We start from the raw sequence: 18,312 nt of genomic DNA, 5'->3' as shown, positions 1-18,312 counted from the left end.
CCCGGACTCTTCCTCCAACTTCTCCTCAGGAATCCACCCTCCCTCTGCCTCTCCCAACTTTGTATTTTTTTTAAAATAACCCACTGAGTCTATTTTGTGATGCCCACAGAGAGAGAGAGAGAGAGAGAGAGAGAGAGAGAGAGAGAGAGAGAGAGAGAGAGATGGGGCCATACACTGAAGTGCGGTTGACCTATCAAGGCTTCTTGCACAGAAAACAATGTATATATGAGCTGAATTACTTGACCCTATCAATTATCAGGTTGGTTTGCTCTCAGACCTCCCTGCAGACTTGAGAAAAGATGCTTGTGATATCCGCTGTTGCTTCTTTCCAAAGCATCCTGCAGTGGCCGAACTCCCCTCGGCAGGGAGCAACTGATGGAGAGGGGTCCCTCGTCAGAAGAGGGAAGGGCAGGGAGCCTCCAGCTGGCTGCTTCACAGTCCAGGAAAATCACTGCACAGTGCCTCAGGGATCCAGCCCAACTTCTGTGTTTGCAGATGGACAAAACAGATGCAGGGGGGTTTGAAAGCCCAGTGGCAGGCTGCTCCTAGGCCTTGTCAGTCCTGGAGGTCAGGCTCTGGAACGCCTGGGACTTCCAGTATGGACGGAGACACACACACACACACACACACACACACACACACACCACCTTGATATGCACAAGTTTCTGCCATGATACAAGGTAGTGGTTTTCTTCCTCCTTATAGACTCTTATCTGAGAGGGCAGAAAATACAGGGCCACTTCATCTATTGGTCTCTGCCCTTTCTCATTATTTGTAACTCACCACTCTGAAGTATTTCCCCCCCAAAAAAACTCATTTCTTTAAGACTGACACCACACCTCTCCGTGGACTTCACACCTTTCCCCTTGAACAGCTAGTTAGAAGAGTTGAGGCTTCAGGGAATGTTTCTGCTTGGAAAGCAATTAACATTGGTGATAGAAGGCAAAAGCTAATTTTACACAAATGTATGTGTATATCATATACATACCTGTACATACCTGCACTGTGGTTTAAAGTGATGTGTTTGGGTCTCAGGGTGACAAGGGGTAGACAGTCAGCATAACTGGACTGAGGATCTTCTGGCAGAAGCATGTCCCTGGGTATTTCCGTAGACAATTAACTGAAGCCGGAAAACATGCCCTTCACCCCTATTAGTGAATAAAAAGGGGCGAGGGGAAAGCCGGCCCAATCCCACCATTCTTCCCATCTCCTGACTCCCTCCACTGTGCCCATCTTCATCCCTGATTGACTGAACAAACTTGAACTGTGAGCTAAAATCAGTCTTCCCTCCCTTAAGTTACTCTTTCAGGTATTTTGCTCCCAGGAACAAGCAAGCTATGGTTGTATTGTAAATACAGGTGTTACAGATGTGAACATCGTATGTGTGTGTGTGTGTGTGTGTGTGTGTGTGTGTGTGTGTGTGTGTGTTATGTTGTGTTTGTATAGAAATATGGTATATATGTCTTACTTTGTTTTCTGTTGCTGTAACAGAATGTCTGACGCTACGTAGTTTACAAAGGAAAAGAGACTTATTTTAGCCAGCCATCCTAGAAATCCAAAATCATAGCATAAGCATCCGCTTGGGTTCTGTTAAAAGCCTCAAGACAAGAAGTAGAAGAACAAATGATTAGAAAGGGTCAAAGAACAGCCCTGTGAGAGCCTGACCTTGAGGTTCCTGTGAGAACTCTTTCAATCTGTTGAAACATGATCCCTCTTAAAGGCTCCACCTCCTTATACTGTTACATTGACAACCGAATTTCATCCTAGGTTTTGGCAAAACAAACCACGTAAATATATATATATCTTATAGTGTTTTATATAGTTATATATATAAAACCAATCACCTCAAGCTGTTCATTTGTCAGTTCTAAAAGTTCAGGTTAAAATGTGGCCATGGACTGTCAAGGTGGTTCCATTTAATTTTTAGCAATTAAACATCTATTGAGAGTTTCGTTGTGTACAGACTACCATCCCCACAAAGCTTCCACAGAAGGCCTGAACGACCTCATGGTCTCTTCTCTTCAGAGTTCTGTCTGCAGACACTGCAAAGTAGAGTTCAATGAGCACCACACTTGCACTGCAGCGGTGAGTGCCGGCCCGTGGATATATGTCTCACGTCACAGACAGTAACAGCCAGATCTCGTCCAAGATCCTGGACGTGGCACGCAGCCATGAGAAGACAGATTGCAAGGATACAGTGCTAGATTTACAACTTAAATACAATGTCCAGACCATTGGATATGTGATAGAAAAGAACTCTAAAGTCCGGGCCAGTTACCCAGATGTTATCAAAAGAAAACAACGCTCTAAAAAATTGCAAGTTTTCAGTACTTGGCCCAAAGCGATGATCATATTTGTAACCTCCTGCTAGTTCAACTCATTAATAATTTACAGTAATGTGGGCTCCAACTTGTACTTAACTGCACTTCAAAGGGTTAGAGGCACGTTTACCACTGTTTTATTTAATGTAGTTATGATTAATTCACTAAGTAATTACTGTTTTCTTTGTCCTTTTGGAGGAGGAGCTTGGAGTGATTTATACAGAGTGTTGTGTTTATCGCTGGAAAGTCTTTAAAGCAAGCACGTTTTGAGCTCTCTCTCTTTCTCTCTCTCTGTTGCTCTTAGTTTACAAAATTTAATTGAAACAGCTTTGGACAAATGCCAGGCTGCCTTTCTGCTTAATCAAACCTTGTGAAAGAGCAGTTCATCTATTACCTTGTACTTGTATCTAAAAATTTGTTAAATTAATTTACTGACAAAGAGAATCAATCACCGTAAACCGTGTTTGAACAATGCTGGGACCTCTGACGGGTGAGAAGTGGCTAGTCCCAGAATGAGGAGATGTACTCCATCTCGCTTTGTTTGGTGACAGGTCAATGGGCGAAACCTCCTCTCAGTGGACTTTGACCGGACCACCAAGACCGAAAAGATCTACGATGACCATCGGAAATTCCTCCTGAGGATCGCTTATGACACGTCGGGGCACCCAACTCTCTGGTTGCCTAGCAGCAAGCTGATGGCCGTCAACGTCACCTACTCATCCACCGGACAGATCTCCAGCATCCAGAGAGGAACGACCAGCGAAAAAGTGGACTACGATGGGCAGGGGAGGATTGTCTCTCGGGTCTTTGCTGATGGGAAAACGTGGAGTTACACGTACCTGGAGAAGGTATGCCTGCGTTGTGGTGTTCGGGTGAGATGATGAGTATTTTCCAACACTCCCCCAGAGCTCGATGAGGAGAGGAAGCGGCAACACGTGACTGGGCGCCATTTATTATTCTGAGTATCGCCGTGGCAGTCACAGGGGTGCGGGCTGATGAATTTCTGTATTAGTGGAAGAGTTTCGCCTTAGTTAAGTTCTACTATCTGAGACCCTTTTAAGTGATTTATGCTGTAAACAAACAAGCACTAACACTATCCACCTGCCAAGCTCATACACTGACAACATTCACAAATTAGACCCAGAGCTTGCAAGTCATTTGTAAATAATTTCTGCTCCGGCTCTTTCATTTAGGAGAGAGCTTGCATTAGCACAGTTAAAACTGTCAGTTGTGTGTTGTCTCTGGCAGGGCTTCAAAATAACCATAAAAAGCATGTAGGGCCTATTTATGCATTATTAAGCAGAAGAGGCTATTTTCCTGGAAAGCCGCGCTCTCAGATCCTGCGTGGTGTCTCTCTTTCGTTTGCATGTAAGAGATAAAGCATCATAACTTGGGCTCTTTCCCATTCTTCAGATCTGTGCACAGTGCCACAGACGGAGATTTAGAGCTGCACGTGGCAGTGGGCTAAGCTGTGCAGCCTGAAGTTGGGGTGAGGGTCAAGAGGAATGGAAAGGCGAAGGGTGGGGGTGGGAAATGGGACTGGACCATTTCCTACAGCTCACTTCTTAAGGAACAGAATCCACCAAAGAGCATTTTTGCAGATGTCTCTTCTGCCTCTGAGGCAAGCATCAGCCATAGGAAACGACTTGGTTTTGAGGCCTTACGTGCCTCAAATCTTCCGCCAGCGTACTCCCTGTCACACGGTGCCTGAGTCGCAGCCTCAGCTCTTGACATTCACTGCCTCTAGCCGTGCGGATGTTAAAAGTTATGCACGGAAATGTTCGTCCTCCAGGACAATTATGAGCCATGCAAATTGCTGCTGCATTCACCTCAGCAATTCTCTACCAGAGATCTCTGCAGAACACCTTACAGCCCTCTTTACCCGTGAGCATATCTACCTCACAGGCCCCTGAATCAGAGCTCAAGGTAGGATGCCACAGTCTTAAGGAAGCCTACCAACTCTAAATACTTCCAGCAAGGATCCTCCTGGCCAGGCTGTGTCTCTGCTCTTTAGCAGAGATTCACTCTGGGCCACGGACTATACCTGTTTGATTACAGACCCCTTCTAGCCCATCATCGCGCGATAGCCACTGAGCAGCTGTTTGGAGACCACAGAGTAAGCTCCCTGTACACAGGCTTGTCTAGGAATGTATCTTGCTACCTGAGAGATACTTCAGACTCCAATCTAAGCAGCCCCAGGGGGACTTCTCCAAGCATGAGGGGAAGAGACAGGAACATTGACCTCGTTTAGACTAAGCACATTACGTGGAGTAGAAATACTCAACCCTCACACAACAACAGTGACAACTGTTATTGTCACAGTGTGGCCTAAAGTGTTTAAAGGAGAGCAAAGAGGGTTGATCAGGCCTTCCTCAGAAAAATACAAGCTGTGTGTTAGTCAGCTTTCTGTAACTGTGACAAAATGCCCGAGGTGATGACCTGTTCCGAAGAAAGATTTTAGCTCTCAGCTTCAGAGGATTCAGCCCACCATCACTTGGCTTCACTGTTACAGGGAAGATAAGCCTAACTGGGAGATAAGATAACGTAATAAGGAGCATGTGTCAGGCAAAGTTGCTCATCTCACGGCAACCAGGAAGTAAAGGGAATGCAAGGAAGACTTGAGGGTCCCAATGTCCCTTCAAAGGCACATTTCCAGTGACGTAATGGGTCTTCCCAACTTCCCGGTAGTACCACAGGCTGGTAACCAACTCATCGACAGATGGTCTTTAGGTGACATTTCAGATCTGTAACAAGTTCCATGTAAAAAATTTTGCCTGCTCATGGCCAGAGAAGAGTCTTCCGGAACCTACATCTTAAGAACCATTTTTTAATAGAGTATGAAATGGAAACAAGGAGTCTTGACAAAAGATTATTACACATTTCCATGCCAGAATCAAGAGTTTGTCCTCACGGTCCTTGCTGTTGGCTATGGGGTCAGAGGAAACTTTATCACAGGGAGAACCTCCCCAGGCCTGCATTACGGTTGGGCCTCACTCAGCCGACCCCACGGCTGACCTTCTCTCATGGTGCTTCAACAAGCTGATGCCGTCTGTCTTTGTGTACTCAACCTGGGTGAGGACAGTAGAGATTATTTTTATTTGTATGTCTATTTTTTTCATAATTCAATACCAACACTTAGAGAACCTAGAAACCATTATGGGAGTACCAGAAGGGTAATTCAGATTTGGTGTCTGCAAAAGGAATTATTGAAACGTAGAGTCATCTGTACAGATCCCAGATTTAGACACCATATCTAAATCCATATTTCCATGAAGGGCATGTACGACTCTGATTCACCGTGGGGCTAATTTAGCCCTGTTTGTTGACATTGATGCTTTATGTACACATTATTCATTTCAGGCTAATTTTATGTCTCTTCTTCATAAATATTTTGGCTTTGTTCCTCCCCCAAACACACAGGAAATTAAAGCCTGATTTGAGTGGCTCTTTAGTCAAACGAGGGGGAAAGCCACCTTACTAAATAATTGCTAATTATAGATAGGATTGCATTTCCCCTCTGCTATTTTCCCCTTGAAATATTGTCTTCAAACCAGCTTGGTTCGTGCCTGCGCTGTGGCTTCTCCAAGTCCATTGACAATCTGCCGGTTGGCTGGGGAAGCCTGGGAAAAGAATGGCGCAATCATGACAAGTAGCACATTATGAATCTTAAGCCACTGACTGTGGAACCCTTCACAATTAAGCATCTAAGCAAATTAGGCAGGGGATCGTTAACGCCGTGTAAGGTCGAAGATAACCCAATTAAAACGGAAACCATTTTCTCCAGTGGAATGTTTCCATGTATGCCTGTGGTCACTAAATCTGCTTTTGTGCCACCGTGCCCCCGTCCCTTCCCCCCCCCCCCCCGCCGCCCCAATTCACAAACCCCGGATGACAGCCTGTGTTCTCTTCACAGTCCATGGTCCTTCTGCTCCATAGCCAGCGGCAGTACATCTTCGAATACGATATGTGGGACCGCCTGTCTGCCATCACCATGCCCAGCGTGGCTCGGCACACCATGCAGACCATCCGGTCCATTGGCTACTACCGCAACATATATAACCCCCCGGAGAGCAATGCCTCCATCATCACGGACTACAACGAGGAAGGGCTGCTTCTGCAAACAGCTTTCCTGGGAACAAGCCGGAGGGTCTTATTCAAGTACAGAAGGCAGACCAGGCTGTCGGAAATCTTATACGATAGCACAAGGGTCAGTTTTACCTACGATGAAACAGCAGGAGTCCTGAAAACAGTAAACCTTCAGAGTGATGGGTTTATTTGCACCATTAGGTACAGGCAAATCGGCCCCCTGATTGACAGACAGATTTTCCGCTTTAGTGAAGATGGGATGGTAAATGCAAGATTTGACTATAGCTATGACAACAGCTTTCGAGTGACCAGCATGCAGGGTGTCATCAACGAGACCCCATTGCCCATTGATCTATACCAGTTTGATGACATTTCTGGCAAAGTCGAGCAGTTTGGAAAGTTTGGGGTCATATACTATGACATCAACCAGATCATCTCCACCGCCGTCATGACTTACACGAAGCACTTTGACGCTCACGGCCGCATCAAGGAGATCCAGTATGAGATATTCAGGTCCCTCATGTACTGGATTACAATTCAGTATGATAACATGGGCCGGGTCACCAAGAGAGAGATTAAAATAGGGCCCTTTGCCAACACTACCAAATACGCTTATGAATACGATGTTGATGGACAGCTCCAAACGGTCTACCTGAACGAGAAGATCATGTGGCGATACAATTATGACCTGAACGGGAACCTCCACCTCCTGAACCCCAGCAGCAGTGCCCGCCTGACGCCCCTTCGCTACGACCTGCGGGACAGAATCACCCGTCTGGGGGACGTTCAGTACCGGCTGGATGAAGACGGCTTTCTGCGTCAGAGGGGCACGGAAATCTTCGAATACAGCTCCAAGGGGCTCCTGACTCGAGTCTACAGTAAGGGCAGCGGCTGGACGGTGATCTACCGGTACGACGGCCTGGGAAGGCGCGTGTCCAGCAAAACCAGCCTGGGGCAGCACCTGCAGTTTTTTTACGCCGACCTGACCTACCCCACTCGGATTACTCACGTCTACAACCACTCAAGTTCAGAAATCACCTCCCTCTACTACGACCTCCAAGGACATCTTTTCGCCATGGAGATCAGCAGCGGGGACGAGTTCTACATCGCCTCGGACAACACTGGCACACCGCTGGCCGTCTTCAGCAGCAACGGGCTCATGCTGAAACAGATCCAGTACACCGCCTACGGGGAGATCTACTTTGACTCCAACATTGACTTTCAGCTGGTGATCGGGTTCCACGGAGGCCTGTACGACCCGCTCACCAAATTGATCCATTTCGGAGAAAGAGATTACGACATTTTGGCAGGACGATGGACGACACCGGACATCGAAATCTGGAAAAGAATCGGAAAGGACCCAGCTCCTTTTAACCTGTATATGTTTCGGAATAACAACCCTGCAAGCAAAATTCATGATGTGAAAGACTACATCACAGGTGAGATGGCATTTTTTTTTTCCTTTCCAAGTGCTAAATTACTATTACCGTTACATTAATACACAAAGTAACTAGACTTGACCTTTTGGATGCATTCATTTCTCTACGGATCCATAGAGAAACCACAAAGGGAAAATGAAATACAGTTACTTCCTACTCTGCCTGACTATGCTCAAGGCCATAGTTTCAGAAATGACATGGAATTCAATCATCTAAGGAACAGAAGAGATACAGAGAGCAGAAAACATGCTAAATTCAGATTCCCAAAATTGAAATACCAATCTTGTTTCATCTCTACAGCGCTGTGGGCTTTATAGTCTAATTTTTTTTTTTTGTCCGAGTCTCAGTTGCTGCATTAGTTAGTTCACTTTCAGTCTTTACCACAAAATTTCCAAGATAGTCACTCACAAGGAAGAAAGGTTTATGAGGACTCACAGCTTGGGAGTCCCATTGGCCCCAGTGCTTCCAACCAAAGCAGCACAGCCAGGCTGAGTACATGGGGGAGGAAGCCAGGAAGTGATCAGCCAGGAAGTTGTGGGGCGGGGCAGAAAAAGAGATCTCAGCCCCAGAATCTCCTTCGAGGGCAGACCACAGTGGCATAAAGACCTCCCACATCCTCCACCTCTCCAAGGTTCCACCATCCCTTTCAGGACAGTGATGGAGCAATGTCTCCCAGCATTTGCTTAGTCAGAGGACCTGGTTTCTCAGTTCTGTCTTCTTCCACGGTGACCACTAACTTAGTGGTCAGGCTCTAGAACGAGGGTCTTTCTAAGGTGTGAGCCATGTGGCTCTCTCATAGTGAAGACACGAAGAATCAGCGTGGGCTTCCACCACCACAGAAGCATGTGATGAAGCACAGGCAGGGTCTCACAAGCTCTGTGACGATCCCCTGTCCTGAACTGGCATCTTCCACCCTCTTCTCCAAGAATTTTAAATTCTCCTGCCTCCAGCCTTCCACGTGTGGTTTATACTGCCGTAACTTAGCTCTCTGTCTTTTCTAGTTGTTTTCGGCTTGAGGTTTTTCTCCCTTGTTTTGGCTTGTGTCAGGTGCCCCATCAGCCTGCCTCTTTTCCGGCTCAGTGTTTGAGGCACACCAACGTGTCCTTTCGTTCCTCAGGGCGGGTGTCCAAAATGCCACCCTGTTGTGCAGAATCTGCTTCCCAACTTTCCAAATGGCACAGAGCTTGTCCTCACTCCCTTTCACGTGGCTGGCTGTAAGTCCCTTCCCTCAGCTTCAGCAACGCACTGTGGTGTTCTCAGTCAGCACACACTCACACTCAGCTCCCATGATCTTGGCAGTGCCTTTCAATGCTAAAGACTCTGGCTTTCAGGTAACCACGTGTTGGTAGCCGCACTGTTCAGAGTATGAGAAACTTTGCTCAACAGTCAACATTGGGAGACGGAATACCTCCCCAAACATAAACCCTCACACACACACACCATAATTGTATATTCACTCTCACAGGAAGGTAGCACTTTTCCATCCGCTGTGAACCCTGTGGAGATTTCTCCCCCCCCACACACACACACACTGCCACCCCCATTTAACAGGGAGAACACCGCTGATTTTGTAGCCATGTGACACCTGGACAAAGGACCTGCCAGCCTGGCAATGAGGTGAGAGTTTGTGCCCTAAAGAAGGAAATGGGAAGCTAGCAGCTCTCCATCATTCTGACAAGCAGTTTACCACTGGTTATTTGAGGGGTGCTGACAGGGGCTGACTGAATGAGTAGAAAGCCCCTGAATTCATCTTCTCCTAGCAACGTGGACTGCAGGGAATGCCGTTGCAGCACTTTCTGAAAAACATCAAAAGAGAGATGGAACAGCATAAAATATATTAGGTGAAATGCAATTTCAAATTTTCCAGCAATGTGCTTAATATATAAAATAATCTACGCCCAACTGTACTCATGAAGCGGCAAGCCGGCCGAGTGGCCCTGTAAATCATAACCTCCAGAAGAGAATAAAAGCCTTATTCTTTGCTTAATGGCTTTTGGAGTCACGTGGCAATATTTGAAAAATACCATTTTTTAAAGGTTTCCATGTCCTCTCCCCCAAAAAAAGTTAGTCTCCACCTGTGCACAGCGAGCCTTTGAAGTCAAAGCTGATGGTAAGCAGGCACGCCAGTTGCCCTCGGCCAGGGTTGCCAGCTTTTAGCCTTCCTCTTTGAATTCGAACCAACTGTGCATTTTTGTGCTCTCAGTCTTGGGGTTTTCACTAATAGAAAAATGGGTTGTGGGCATCCAGGTACCCCCAGTCACACAGCTCCTACCGATGACCAGCCACTACTAACTACAAACTCCATTCGTTTTCGGCATCTGTGTCTTGAATTCTCACGCCACTGGGCGTTGCTGTTTTTATCACTGTTCCTGGCACAGGATGCAATTTTGCGCCTCTGACAGTTTATCTACTCTGTCTAAGTGAGTATCTATTACCCTCCATTTTCTACAGCATTTGCCATAGTTCTGCTGTGGAGGTTACTGTCTGCATGTCTAAAAATAGACTGTGGGTTTAAAATGGCAGGAGGAAGGCAAGCACAGGCTTCTTTGCAGTTGATTATTTGTGAAATTGGGTTTTGGGGGGATTTTTTTTTTGTTGGTTCTTTGTTGTTTTGTTTTGTTTTGAAGGTCAGGATGTAAATTCGTGAAGGTGCCCGGTAAACTCTTAACACCTTTGATTCTGTGTGTTCTTCTCCTAGATGTTAACAGCTGGCTGGTGACATTTGGCTTCCATTTGCACAATGCTATTCCTGGATTCCCTGTTCCCAAATTTGATTTAACAGAACCTTCATATGAACTTGTGAAGAGTCAGCAGTGGGAAGATGTGCCGGTAAGAACCAAAAAGCGAAAGGAAGAGAATGCGGTGAATGGCATACTTGTGTCTTCTTTACCCAGATTTCATGGAACTCCCCTTGTGCAGACTGTACCCAAACCAGCTTCTCTTTCTTCTTTTCTTCTTTCTTTTTCCACACTTCTGAGGAAGGAAAACTGACAGTTCCACCGCATTTCTGTTCAGCATGCTAGGGGCCTGTTAAACAGGCCAAATCTGTTTCTAGTAATGCTAATAAAAGCATTGAAATACACTATCAAAAGGCAATAAAATGCAGAAGCCTGTGTTTTTGTGTGTGTAGGGTTTCTGCAGAGAACCCCAGGAAAAAGCATTTATGGCACCTGGGAGCTGAAGGCAAGATTCAATAAACAGGAGAAGGGGGAATTCAGATTTCAAATTAGCAGCCCACAAACAGTGCCACGACGGCATTTGCAGAAAATAAAAATAAAAATGTCCTCTAGTAAGGCTCTGTCTACAAGCAGGTGTTCATAGAGTTTTCCTGAAAAATAACAGATCAGGAGGCCTGACCCTGTTGTGAGAAATAACCTAAGAAATAGAATGGGAAATTGCAGAGTCGAAACTGCTGTGTCAGGAAGTGGCTCTTTAACTCCCATCATTCAGAGCTCAGAAAAGAATGCCCAACAAAACACCAGGACTTCTAGCTCAAAGCAAGAATAATTAGAGATCAAGAAATTGGGTTACCTCTTAATGATAAGGAGAGCTCCGAGTTCCTAGAAAAGTTAATCCCCACCTGGAGCAATTTCCTACCACTTTCATGAATACAAAGAGGCAATCATGATTAAGACACGCAAATACACACATGGCATATACAGTGCTCAGAGATACATTTTTCTGATAAAGTTTCATTCTTAACATTAAAAAAAACTGTTTCAGTGGCATCTTTATTTAATGAACAAAATCCATCAAGCTTCTAACATTGCTTCCTTTTTTTTTTTTTTCCCAAGATTTTTTTTTAAGCTGCATTTACAGAAATGTGCATATGTAGTGGCAAGGGGCCCTTGGATGTCGAGTCTAGAAGAGGGCATAGGATGCCCTGGAAGGAGAGCTACAGGCGGTTGTGGGTAGCCAGACGTTGGCACTGGTAACCCAACCCCCGTCCTCGGCAAGAGCAATGTGCACTTCATCCAGGAGCCTTCTCGCCAACCCTCATTTTAACATTGCTAACTACAGATCTATCTGGCCCTGACAACGTGCCTTGAAGTTGAACCAGGGCCTCCTAATGCATTTGAGTGGGCATGACTTTTGAACATGTCTGCAAGCTCTGGAGTCTGCTGGTACAAAAAGAGTTGCCGACTTTTTTTCCCCCCAGGCAGCCTTTTAATGTGGCTCAAGTTCTCTGTCAAAAAAAAAAAAAAAAAAAAGTGCACCATAAGAGCAGCTTGGGGGATCATGAATTAAGACAGTGGGCAGCCTCCCTGGCACAGGAAGGGAGGAGGGCATTTCTCTCAGCACTGCAAACTAAACAGATGTTTCCATTTGTCTGGAACAAACATCTGTTGGTTTAAGAAATGGCTGGGTTAGAATACCCCCAATTTCAAGCAGTTTGCCCATGGAGATGGTCCCCTGTCTCCAGATGTGCATTAAGATACTTGTTTTCCAAAGTTTAAGACTGCATGCCCAGCTGGCCCATAGTCCTCTCACACACATCTCTGCACATCTCAGCTCTGCAATTACGCCAGTGACTCTCAGCTAAAAACTGTGTTCCGTGGGACAAGAGGCACAGAGGACTTACAGCGCAGACATTTCAAAGTGTGGAAGAGCCTGGTGACCCCAGCCTTTCCCTGTCGGCGGCTTTCTCCGAAGCTTCCCGAGAGAAAACTATTGCCATGGGCCTGGTAGACCGGCTTTCCCACTCGGAGTGGTTTGAGAATAAAGCATCTAGGAATTATAAAATGAAAGATAATAATATAGTTTGTCTGCCTTGAAAAAAAAAAAAAGCTATGAGAGATTGTAAGATGTTCTTTAATTTTTTATTATTACCTTTTTATTTTGTGCGTTGTACATATAACCTCATGCAACAGCACATGCACAGAGGTCGGAGGACGATTTGGTCAGGCTTGGCAGTAGGGATTTCTTACCCAGTGAGCCATTCACCAGCCAATAAACTCCCTTCTTGAACATTGTAAAAACTAGTAGAGTCACCATGAGGGAAGGCAATACCATTCCATCCTTGCTAGTGTGTCATTCTAGTCCCTCTAGAGCCAAGGAATTGTCAACAAAGGCTTCTGCGCCTCCAGTCAGCCCTGTTTTGTTTGCTTGTTGGTTGGGGTTTGGGTCTCTGGTAGCTCACTAGCTCAGAATAGCTCTGAACTCACTAGGCAGCCAAGGATAGCCTTGATCCTCCTTCCCCTCTAGCTCCCCAGTGTGGAGAGTAGAGCATGGGGGGAAGGGGAGGGGAGCTGCTTTATTTGTGGTCAGGGACAGGAAGATCGCCAGCAAGAGTGGCTCCCAGCAACCAGGATCTGCCTTCTGACATTCTTTCAACCTCCCTCTTCTCTCTCGTGTTCTGCCTTTCAGCCCATCTTTGGAGTTCAGCAGCAAGTGGCAAGGCAAGCCAAAGCCTTCCTGTCCCTGGGGAAGATGGCCGAGGTCCAGGTGAGCCGACGCAAGGCGGGTGGCGAGCAGTCGTGGTTGTGGTTCGCCACGGTCAAGTCGCTCATCGGCAAGGGCGTCATGCTGGCCGTGAGCCAAGGCCGCGTGCAGACCAACGTGCTCAACATCGCCAACGAGGACTGCATCAAGGTGGCGGCCGTGCTCAACAACGCCTTCTACCTGGAGAACCTGCACTTCACCATCGAGGGCAAGGACACCCACTACTTCATCAAGACCACCACGCCCGAGAGCGACCTGGGCACCCTGCGGCTGACGAGCGGCCGCAAGGCGCTGGAGAACGGCATCAACGTGACCGTGTCGCAGTCCACCACGGTGGTGAACGGCAGGACTCGCAGGTTCGCCGACGTGGAGATGCAGTTCGGCGCGCTGGCCCTGCATGTGCGCTACGGCATGACGCTGGACGAGGAGAAGGCGCGCATCCTGGAGCAGGCTCGCCAGCGCGCGCTCGCCCGGGCCTGGGCGCGCGAGCAGCAGCGCGTGCGCGACGGCGAGGAGGGCGCGCGCCTCTGGACGGAGGGCGAGAAGCGGCAGCTGCTGAGCGCCGGCAAGGTGCAGGGTTATGATGGGTACTACGTACTGTCGGTGGAGCAGTACCCCGAGCTGGCCGACAGCGCCAACAACATCCAGTTCCTGCGACAAAGCGAGATCGGCAAGAGGTAACCCCTGGGCCAGCCCTGCGCGCAGTCTCCTGTAGCACAATCCCAACCGGACTCTCCAAAGAGCCTTTCCAGAAGGACACTGCTCTGCAGACACACACACACACAACACACAGCGCATACACACACGCAACACAGACCAGAAACAGAGACAACTTTTCCTGAATGACCTTAAAGGTGATCGGCTTTAAAGAATATGTTTACATACGCATATCGCTGCACTCATTTGGACTGGAAGTATGAGAAGGAAAAAAAAAAAAAGCATTAAAAAGGCAACGTTTTGCCGTGGCCCTCTGTACCTTCAAGGCACTGTATTTAACTAAGGTTTTAAAATGAAAAAAATGAAAAAAAAAAATGCGTAAGGTGTTTCCAGATATTACTGAATTGTCGACCTTTGCTTACAGGAAGTCATCTGTACTTAGGATGTGATATATAGAGATCTGTTCGTTTTTAAACGTGGGGGCAGAGTTACTGTTTATAGAACCCGACTGCTTTCCCGTGCTGCATCGTAAGAGGACACTGGCACAGGGCCGTCGGCCTCGGCGGGGGTTTAATAATGGATTTTACTAACATGGCTTGCCCTGGGAGGGGAAAAACTGATGAATACAATCCTTGTCACTGATAAGCAAAGGAAACCCTGATTTTTTTGTAAATTATGTGAGACAAGTTGTTTATGGATTTTTATATGAATTACAATTTACTGTACATCAAATATTAGTCTCAGAGGAGTTAATTTATGTAAAGTGTTTAAAAGTTTATACTTAAAAATAAAATGATAAAAACATGTGAACTGTGTGATTTTTTTAAAAAGGATTGCACCTTTTGTTATCTGTTATAACTGTACAGTATAACTTATTATATTGTAGAGATATAACAACTTATGCCTATCATGTCCAGAAGTGTTAATATTTTTGTATTAGGTTGAAAAAAAAAATGTGCAACTTTCTATCACTTAGATAGATAGGACAGTGCAATCCTAAGAGGGTGGCTAATCCAAGAACCCCTTCTGTTTCCTTCTCTTTTTCATCAGGCCACTGTCCTCAACCATTATCGACCAAGAGGCAGAGTAGACATTCAAGGCTGGTGGAATGTGATGGAAGATATTGGGGGAAAGGGGAACAGACAGAAGACAAGGGGGGGTGGAATAGGCTCTCTGACCCTCTCTAGGCCCTAAAGGTCAAGCTGATGTAATTGGCCAGAGCTTTTAATACTATATCATTGTCCCTCGAAGCTCCACTTCATGATGGAGGAAAGAGAACACAATCTGCTGCTTGGAAATATTTGTGGGAAGGGACAGACTTGGTGTCATGGTAACCGTGAACATGTTATCTTACTATCTAGGAGAGAGAGAAAGCGAGCAGTAGTAAGCCAGGGGTGGGGGCGCAGACCAGTCAAGATCACTCTCTGTGAGTCTTGGAGTTGGACCCTTACCTTAAGCCAGCAAGTGGGACCAAAGCAGGAAGGCAAGCTCCTGTAAGCCCACATGGCCCAACCACCATAGGGGCTGGCTTGAGTGGCAGCCTGTGCTGGCCAGGGGTAGCCTGGGGTGGAGTGAGGGGAAAACTGATAACGGTGCCCCCTGACTGAAAGCTTGGAGTTCCACCATAGACACCATCCGCACTTCTGTGCCAACCCAGCCACTCTGAAGAATCTTTCGTGAGCACTAAATTCAGCCACAAAAATATTTTTAGAAAATATTTCTCAGTTCATTGAGCTATAGTACACACTGTTTTCCTCTATGTATAATGGTGATAAATATAGCAAGTGAACATGTCGTAAATATAAAGGTTCAAGTGATGTATTGAAAATAATTTTCTAACTGCTTTGTATGTATCACATACTCTAAATTGCACAGTAGGCGTGTTTATTAAACAGATTGGCTGGGAAAAGTTTTGAAATAGCGACTGAATCTCTACAGTCTCAGTGCTATCCCTGTCGCTGTGTATGTGGTAGGACATACCAAGGTAATTAATCTTCTAATGAATGCTGATATTTTATTAGAATGAAAGCACAGATTAGCTTTACTATTTTTTATCCTGGAAGAAAAAAAAAAAAACAAAAAAACAAAAAAAAAACCTTTGGCAGTACTAGGAAGCCCAAATTTAGAAAACTATGAGATTTCAAACCACGTAACATGGCTCTGTTTGACGTTTTATTTTTTAACTGTTAACTTAGGTGTTCGCAGTTCTGTTGACTAGGACTTCCGCAGGACTGTTATTTAGCATGCTGTAAGTATTTTTGGGTGAAATAGGCTCCGAGTCTAAATTCCCATACATGTCTGTGATGTACTGACCATGAATAGGAGCGTGTGTAACGTCACAGGAAGGAAGTGAAGTTACACACTTAACCCCTTCTCGACATGGACTGGTCTTTCCGGGGCACCAAGAAATGACAGATTTGGAGAGTCTCCTGGTGCTTATTTTAGAAGAAGTCAAATCGACCCGATTAGTGTCTTGTTAGTAGGTATAATGAGCCTATTTCTTTCTGAAAAGGCTTGTGGTCTGGACGTGCTTTTACAAGAAACAGTGACCTTGGGGAACATGTAAACATCTTTTTCTAAGAGTTGGGGGGAGGTCGGGGAACTGTATAATGACAAGAATTAGCTTAAAAAAAAAAGAAAAACAAAAGAAATTGATATTCAAAGTATTTTAGGCAAAGCCAGTCAAAATGCTTTCATGATATTTTGAGATGTAAATTTTTGTCTGATTTGTATTGTTCTTTTCATTTGCCTTCTTAACTTTATATGTGACCTGAATTTTCCATAACTTGATGACTATAGATTGCATCTAGGCATTCCAATAAAAGCCAACCCAATGTGTGTGTGTTTATATATTTTTCTTTTCAAATCTTGACTAGCTGGAATTGCTAGTGTGCTTGACACGGATGGAGAAGAAGGCAGATCTAGGGGTATGGTTCTTCTGCAGCCAACCTGGCGAGAGCTTTTATTGCTGGGTTTAGCTTTCTGTTTTGTTTTCGTATTTAGTGTGGAAATGACAGCTCAGAAGGGCACCCTTCACAGAGGACTCTTCCCCTGGCCTACTTTAGAAAAATGTTAACTACACCTCCACACAGCCAAACACTAACTGTAAAGAAGAACTGAAAAAAAAAAATCACCCATTACTACTGGAAAGCAGGTCTCATTCCTGTGATGTTGGCATTGAGTGTGCTTAATTAAAACACTTGATTAGAATAATCAGTTTGGGCTGATAGGTTCTCAGCCTCCTGGAGATGTCTAAATCTACATATAGACCGACTGATTAGGGTTTGCTTTGTTCAGCAATTCCAGGCTGACAGGCCGGAGCTTTGATTCTAGTATGAAAAGGCAGATTCCCCCATGCTTGCTTCACGGTGACAACCTCAACTTAGTACCGTGTGGCTGCTGCTGGAATCAGGTCACTCCACTCAGCAGAAGGGTCCGGTTTCTTCTCAAATTAGAGTTTAATATGCTCGAGGCACAGGAACCCCACAAAAAAAAAACAAACATATTCCAACCCTTCCTAGCTACAATGCTTTCCTTGTCTGAGCCAAGAACAGTAGTGGAAGTGAATTTTAGATAATGAACTGGGTACCAAACATGGCACTTCCACAGGAAAATGTGCCTCTGTGTTTACGTTCACTGTGTGTTATCTGTGACAAAAACCACTGGAGCAACGGTCAGAGTTGGCTGTCCTTTTTGGACACAGCCCACCGGTGAACTGCCACCACCCAACCCAGGTGAGATGGAATGAACGGCAGCTAGGCTCCTGCAGAGCGAGGCAAGCCCTCTCCTGGAGGGCCTTGAAGGACAGAGTGGCAAGATCATAGCCCTTCCACAAACACCTAAACTCCACCACACCGTCCTGAAGGAAAAGGGAGCTCAGTCCACAGCATGTGGTGAATTCTAGATGGTGAGGGAGAAGGAACTTGGAGAAGTTTCAGTGAGTTTTTTCAAGTGGTGTGGGAGGGGTTCAAAGCCAAAATGAGCAAAGATTCTCTCTCCCAGTAACACTCCCCAGAGAGTTCTGGAGACATCACGAGCCCTGTTGCACGACATACAGTTCCAGGCTCTTGCCCGAGTTAGCGAATGCCCATCGTTTCTAAAGGAAGGGCTAGGGATCTTCCCTAAGTCACTTGTTTGACCTTTTTACCAAGGCCGTGGTAAAAAACTTCAGGTTGTTTATATCAGTCTTTCTCACTTTAACCACAGCGCAAGGCCGGAGGGCCAAAGAGGTTCTGATGCGCTGCTGGAATTTCCTCCCCCCAGTTCAAGCCCCAGAACGAATATCCTCTGTCGCCAACCAACATTCCCATTTGTTATTCACCGCCTCTACGAGCGATGGCCTCTTGGCGTCAGTTAATTACTAATAA

General features: G+C 45.9%; 1 protein-coding gene across 19 annotated transcripts in view; it reads left to right on the top strand.

The window, feature by feature from the left end:
- The window catches only part of Tenm3 (teneurin transmembrane protein 3), a 2,741,632-nt gene extending 2,724,849 nt beyond the window's left edge, over positions 1-16,783 (top strand). For all 19 annotated transcript variants that reach the window (XM_060381770.1, XM_060381769.1, XM_060381766.1 and 16 more), the window contains 4 exons: positions 2,873-3,169; positions 6,235-7,846; positions 10,545-10,675; positions 13,214-16,783. In XM_060381770.1, coding sequence (XP_060237753.1) covers positions 2,873-3,169; positions 6,235-7,846; positions 10,545-10,675; positions 13,214-13,969 — 2,796 coding nt within the window. In that variant the 3' untranslated portion in view covers positions 13,970-16,783. The remainder of the gene's footprint in view (positions 1-2,872; positions 3,170-6,234; positions 7,847-10,544; positions 10,676-13,213) is intronic.
- The last annotated feature ends 1,529 nt before the right edge of the window (positions 16,784-18,312 follow it).

This window comes from Meriones unguiculatus, chromosome 4, assembly GCF_030254825.1.
Source record: "Meriones unguiculatus strain TT.TT164.6M chromosome 4, Bangor_MerUng_6.1, whole genome shotgun sequence".
NCBI classification, from domain to species: Eukaryota; Metazoa; Chordata; class Mammalia; order Rodentia; family Muridae; genus Meriones; species Meriones unguiculatus.
This window is presented reverse-complemented; position numbering and strand designations above follow the sequence as displayed.